Source organism: Camelus bactrianus, chromosome 5, assembly GCF_048773025.1.
Source record: "Camelus bactrianus isolate YW-2024 breed Bactrian camel chromosome 5, ASM4877302v1, whole genome shotgun sequence".
NCBI classification, from domain to species: Eukaryota; Metazoa; Chordata; class Mammalia; order Artiodactyla; family Camelidae; genus Camelus; species Camelus bactrianus.
The window spans coordinates 62,068,190-62,075,313 of record NC_133543.1 but is presented as its reverse complement, the minus strand read 5'-3'; the positions used below and the strand labels follow the sequence as shown (position 1 = coordinate 62,075,313).

Genomic DNA, 7,124 nt, shown 5'->3' with positions numbered 1-7,124 from the left:
GGTACTTTCTGAGTTACAATTAGCTACAAGCGTTCCAGTTCATGTGGAAATATGACAGTAGTTTTCTTGAGTAATAGTTGTATTCAGATTTTAATATGGCACCATTTTCTTGTTCTCTTTACACAGCACTTTTGAAAAACTAGAAAATGATACAGCCTTTTCTTGGTGGGACTCTGTAATTCTGCCTCTAGTAAATTTGTCTGTGGTCCCTGAAGAAAGCACATCTTTACTCCTCAGACCCCTCACTGCACCCTCCCCTTTCTCTCCTCTCCCCCAGATCTGCCCTCTGTCTCAGGCTCCAGACCCTTACCTCCTCTAAATTAACATTTAAACTATCAGGTGGAATGTAGCTAGATAAATGAAATTCCCCCAACGCGTTAATGACTAGTAATAGCTCAACATGTGATCTCTCTGAGGTGTTTGTATTGAAAACCTTCATTCAAGTTAAATTCTGTGTACAAGATCCCAAGCACAACGGCAGGACGTAGGACTCTTTATTTTTAAAGCCCCTTTAAACCAAATTCAGTCTGTCTACTGCCTCTCTCTCATTGGGATATTAAAACGAAGATTTTTGTAGGATCTGTATATATACTAGCTTAAAAAATGTTTTAAAAGATATTCGTCACAATTTTCGTTTCATGAAGTGTTCTGTTCACCCACTCCCTGACCCGAAATTTACTTTCCTTCTCCTGGCGTCATTTTTGTTGGTTTTTCTGTAATTTCCTTGTTTTCTTTCACGTCATTTACACTATCATCTATTTTTATGATTTAGGTTTACAATAATAAAACAGATTTTTTCCATTAAAAAAAGTGTTCTGTTCAATTAAGTGATAGCCTATTTACACTTACAATGTCATTTATTGAAGATGGCAGAATATTTTGTCATTTACTTAAAATTAATGACTATTTTATAGGTTAACACATCGAAGGAAATTGAGGACAAAAACATCAAGGCAGCTTGAATCCTTTTTTCTGGAACTCCTCAGTCAATTACATAAGTCCTCGATTTGTTCACGTTTGAAACCATGTCTAAAATATTGGACCAGAAGGAAGAAATTGATCAAGGAAAAAAAAAAAAAAAGAGGGATGGAAAAGTAGAATGTTGCCAAGAAAGAGTGGGATTTGGGGTGGAGGCCAGAGAAAAAAAATGAGAGCGTTCCTTCATTGAACAAACATTTATTTTTGCCTCCCACATGCCGGGGCGTCTTCTATTAGCGCCTTCTCCGGAAGGCTGGTCTTCGTCGACAAATTCCAGATCCTGATTATCTCAGGAACTTGAGTTGCCCTCACTTCCGACCTCTCTCTCACAAACTGCCTTGAGGCGGGGGAGTCAGGACGGGATGGGGAGGATGGGAGAGGGGAGGCCCGCCTCGCAGAGCGCGACATCTGCTGTGTTCAGCCGGGAGCGTCTGTCAGGCAGTGGGAGGGAAAAGCGCATGGAGCCACCGGCCCACTCTTGGGCGAAACTCGCCAGAAAAGCACCCGCCCTGCCCCCGCCCCCTCCTCCCCGCCGGCTTCTGCTGGTTTCTTGGGGGAGGTGGTGCTGAAAGACAACTTTTGGGAACTTGAAGGAGAGGGGTGTGTGGCGAACAGAGAAACGTGACCTCATTAGGCCCCAGCTTAGACTCCTATGCCGGTATCGGGGGGCAGTGGGTGGGCCAGGTCTGGTCGGGTCTCGGGCCGGAGCCGCGTCCCGAGCGGCTGCAGCAGCGAGGCGGGGCGGGCCGGGCTAGGGCCCCAGCAGCAGTTCCCCGTCCAGCCTCGTGGGGGCGCCGGCGCGGCCGATCAGGTGACCGAGCGCTCGTCCGGGGCTGCGGGAAGCAGCCTCGTTCTCAGCCGCCGTAGACGCCGCCGCCGCTGCCGCCGCCACACCTAGTGGAGGAGCCCGGGAAGGCGGCTCGCGGGGGTAGCTGGGGCGGAGAGCGCCGGGGGTGGGACGCAAGGGCGGTAGGCGGAAGGCAGAAGGCTGCCGCGGCGCGGGCTGCAGCGGGGAAAAGGACCCCGAGGCGTCCGCCGCGGTTCCCTCTGTCACCGGCGCGGGATTGGGGCGCGACGGCTATGGGCGCGCTCCCCTGAGGCGGAGGTCGCGGGAGGGAGGGGAGGAGGCCCGACAGAGGTAGCTGCGGAGGCCGCGGGCTGGTGACTGCGCGCGAGGCGGCCGGCGGCGACACCACCACCACCACCATGTCGCGCTCCGTGCTGCAACCCAGTCAGCAGAAGCTGGCGGAGAAACTCACCATCCTCAACGACCGGGGCGTCGGCATGCTCACCCGCCTCTACAACATCAAGAAGGTGCGCACGGGCCGGTGAGGCCGCGACGGGGGTGGCGGGCGGGCTGAGGAGGGATGGAGGGCAGGGGAGGCCCGGGCGTCGCCCGGGGCAGAAATCACGGCCTCGCCGCGGCAGGCCCGGCTGGGGTCGCGGGGATGCGCCGCGGCCTAACGCGGAACCCCGGCGCCTCCCCCGGTGGCTCGCGGGCCGGCCAGTGGCAGAGAGAAGCCATTTCCCAGCTCCCAGCGGCGAGATCCGGCCGGGCCCGCCGCGGGGTGAGGGGCGCCGCTGCCGCTCCCTCCTTGGAGCCCCCGCCCCCGGAACGGGGTCTGCGGGAAAGGAGGGCTGGTGGGTGGGCGACATTCTAGGAGCCGGGTAGGGAAACTTGGCTGTTCCGTCACTGAGGTCGAATGGTAGGAATCTGGCGGAGACGGTAGCAGTTTTCCCTCAATTTTTTGGTGTGTAAGTGTGAATATGTGGGAAGGGAATGGCTAATCGGGGTGAACCCCGCATCCCCTCCGCTTTGCCATTTTATTCTAGATTGCTAACTAAAAGCCGTTTGGGAGCGTGTTGGCGATTTGGAATTATTTCATTTTGAAGGTGGAGAGGAGGGGGAAGTGAGGGTGGAACCAATTTTCTTCTGAAATACTTCTGGGTTGTGAGTCACTAGAACAGGAATAACAACCTTCTCTCTCTCTTCCCTCTTCACTCATTAGTTTTTCCAGCCGTGTCTGGTAGTATCAAAACATAATTCCTTAAAGTTCGATGTCTGTACAAAGTAAAAACTGTAAATATGTTGCTATTACTGCGGATTTTATTGCGTATTTTGATAATTTGAGTAGCTCTAGCTAATATTCAAAGTCTCTACATGGCTTCAACAGATTAAGGAATGAAAGGCTGAGTTAAGAAAAATAGATGTAAAGTTAGAACAAATATTATATTAATTTAGCTTAGGGGAAAAAACGGCCAAAATCCTTTTCCATCTAAGACAGAGTTACTAAGTTTTAAATAATTCGATAAAGAGAAAATTAAAGAGAATTTTCTTGATACAATCTAGATCCTTAGGGTTTCCAATGTGTACTTGATATTCTATCTTCATAGTTATCTTTGTTGGCTTTTTAATGCATCATGAATATTTCCTTTTAGTTTAGTCATAGCAGTAGAATTGTAGCCCTTGTAAATTAGGGCTACTGAAGAAAGAGTATTTTTTAAAAATTCATATCATGGGATTCAAGTATAAAACTGATTTATTTCAACAGTATGATGTAGACCCTGTATTCTAAAGGAGAAGACTGTCTTGGCTTAATAATGATAAATTTTGTATAAGGATAGCTATGCTGCAGTTCGTCACCTGGATATGAGGATTGATTGACTAAACCCAATGCAATCTGGAGAGTCACTGCAACATGCCTGTTCAGTTTGTTACGTTTTATGTGACAGGAGCTCAGGGTCATTACAAAGAAGCCTTATATAATTACCAGAGGCCCTTGATTATAAATTTATATAAGTTGAGAATAATTTAATTTTAGAAAGTGTTATGTATAGGTTGCATTGACATGAATTTTTTTGTGAGATTATGCTCCTCAATAAACTTGGAAGTTGGTTCCCATATGACCTTTGTGCAAAAACGAGCAAGTCAACATCGCTAAAAGTTACTAGACCTGTGGTATTGTGGTTAAAGGAAATGGTTATGATGGTTTCCAGAAGAGGAAGTGAGAGTAACATCAAAAGTGATTTGGGTATTGGGCAAAATACCGTTTTTCAGGCATTCATTAAACATTTTTTATGGCATGAATACAATCAGACATTACATATTTTACCTTCATAACGAAATAAGATTAGACTAAATTCTAAGCTTTTGAACTCTTATAATTTCAGTTCACTGCCATTTCTCAAAAGCATATTTTTTTCACTTCCTGTTTTGAGAATCTTCAGGCTCTTGTGTTATTTAACTAGTAAAATTTAAAATGAGGTGAATATGATCATTATATCCAAGTGTCTAATATTTTGATTTATTGAAATGTTTTATTTCAGTACTTAATATGTTTATAATTTGTTGAGAAGTATTTTTCTATCCTGCCTGATTGTAAATTCTCTATGGGTGGGGAGGGTGTTACACATTTTTGAATTACTGGTACTTAGGGCCTTACCTGGTCCATAAGGCCTTTGGTTAGGACTTGTTGATGGATGAATACTTTATGTATATTATATCTTTATACAACATATATATGAATGTGTGTATAATCTTGCTCTAGTTTTAGTAGTAGTAGCTTTTGGTCTGCTCTCCTTGTGTGATTTTGCATACAAATACATCAGATGGGTTTTGAATCTTTCAGTCCATATAAACTTGTCTATAAAGGCTGACTTTTCTTCTGGGTGTCTAGGATTGAACATTTTTCCAAAAATCTTGCCAAAAAAGTAAGATTTGTTTACCATGGGTTTATAAGATTCCCGCTGTCTACATTTTTATGACGGTATAAGCCAAGTAATCTTTTCGTTCTCAATCTTTTATAGTCCTCAGAAAAACCTTCTACCACGTAATACATGTTTGCCAGTCAGTTATCACATTTTTATTAATGCATGTGTGCATTAGATTGTCTATCAGATCTGATTACTCTGCTCTGTTTCAATTGGAAGTCTTCAATGGAAATATTTTAGTGACCGTACACAATGAAAAATACTTCAGTGGCCTAAGTAAAATAAATTCTTAAGTTCCTATAATCAAGAATGGCTATACTGCTTATTATAGGGATATAACTTGGTTCCTGAAAAATGTTTTGCTTTTTTACAGAAAATTTCATCAATTGAGAAATTTTTGAGTTCTTAATATGTACATTATGAACATTTTAAGGAATTTGTGTTCAAATCAGGGATTTAAGAACACATAAAGGAGAATTTTAGGGAAAAGAGGTGAAGATGATGGTAGGTAGTTTTACATTTAAATTTATTTGTTTCATAATTCCGTAAAGACATTTTTAAAATTAAAAATATGTTCCCTTTTCCAGATCTAATAATGTTACTCACTTATATAGTGAATTTTTAACATTTTCAGGCTACTTTTATATCTGCTACTGTAGTATTGGCAGGCAATGTGGTGATGGAAGTAGAATACTGAGCCAGAAGTTAGGAGACCTGCCTTCCAATCTTCAGTCTGTCACTGAGAGTGCTGTAATATTGGGTAGATGTCTTAACTTCCCTGAGCTTCATTTTCACTCATCTGTAAAATGGAGGAAAATTAACTGAAAGGAACACTAAAGTCTGTTCCAGCTCTGATATGTTATCTTCACAAGTAGGAGTTAAGGCCCATTTTTTTTTCCTTTTGTTAGGTAGAATTATTACAGTTCGACTGCACATACACATTATATTGCATGTAAATACATTAATACAGTATACTGTACTTTTTTTTAGTTTACGTGTATGTACTAATCATCGTTTCTAAGAACAGATTAGAGCTTTAGCTTTTTAAACTTACATAGTTATCAAAGGAATAAAGCCAACTATAAAATAAGAATCAACAGGATATGGTAATCCAATCATAGAGTCAGTCAAATGTGCTTACACATATTCAAGAAATCAATCAACTTAGTTATAAATAATAAGTAGTTCATTTGTGTCATTATTATTATTATTTTTTAGATTCTTCATATATAAGTGATGTCATATGGCATTTTTCTCTTTCCAGTAAGGCCCATTTTAAACAGTAACTGACCTCAAACTGAAAAGAACTTAAACTAGTTTTCCATAATATAGGGGTGATAATGCCTACTCCTCTTACTTCACAGGATTGTTTGTTAAGGTAAAAGATTATAATGTGAAAGTAGTTTAGAACTTTTATGAATGTAAGATAGTATTTGTTTAGGTATCTCAGTGACTTTTTTGGACACTTGTTTTTCTGAAAGTTTACTCTTTAGGAAACTCATATACCAAAACCCCAAAAGAAAACATTTTAGCTGAGCTTAAAATTTTTTTCTTGTTTACTCTTTTCTTGTTTTCTTGTCTCCTATTTTTTCCTACACCATTACCGACATGAACTTGGTAATTGGTATCTCTGTACCAAAAAGGTCTCAGTTAATACTTTCATATTTTTCATCTTGTTAAATTATTGCCTCAGTTCTAAAGGACAGAAGAGAAGAGACCACCCAACTATTGCAGACTTTATTTTAATGGAGTATTTTTGCAGATTTCAACATACTTTTACTTCCTTTTTTTTTAAAATTAGAGGAATACTTTTTTTTTCCCCATAGTACATTCTCCATGATTTTGGATAAATTTATTTCATGAGGAAAAAATTAATAGAATAGCGATGTAAAATTGAAGTCTTTAGCTGTTATCTGCTTATCTAATGGAGGAAAAAAATGTACTTGAAAGATACAGTCAAGATAAAGAAAAGAGAATGAGCTTTAGCCTTCCCTCTCAGTGTTGGTTTTCTCTTTCTTTAGGGCCTTATTTTCTGTGTAGGTTAGTCAGGAACAGAAGCATGTTCCAAAGATTGGATTCTGGCAAGTTCTAGACTGAAAAAGATTGTTAGTATTTATAAGATTTTTTTTTCCTAGTGAGATTTCATTATCAAGATCCTTAAACATGTTAAGAAGAAAACATTATCTCTTCATAAATCTGAATTTAAATAATATATATCTACCTAAATCCTACTATAGCTATTTGTAACTTTACTTTTCAAGGAAGCTGCTTATAAAAATGAGGATTTAATAATTCCGTTTCTTGTTATGCTGGATGGTAGGCTGAAAAGATAAAGATCACTGAAAAATACTTAGGAAAAAGAATTATTTTTATTTTTTTAAGTGGCAGTGGTAGATTATACATCTTGTTAATTTTGTGGCATTGTTAAATAACTT

General features: G+C 40.8%; 1 protein-coding gene across 1 annotated transcript in view; it reads left to right on the top strand.

Annotated features, from left to right (window-relative positions):
- The first annotated feature begins 1,544 nt into the window (after positions 1-1,544).
- Positions 1,545-7,124, top strand: part of NCKAP1 (NCK associated protein 1) — an 84,350-nt gene continuing 78,770 nt past the window's right edge. Inside the window, exon 1 of the mRNA XM_074364005.1 lies at positions 1,545-2,292. Coding sequence (XP_074220106.1) covers positions 2,185-2,292 — 108 coding nt within the window. The 5' untranslated portion in view covers positions 1,545-2,184. The remainder of the gene's footprint in view (positions 2,293-7,124) is intronic.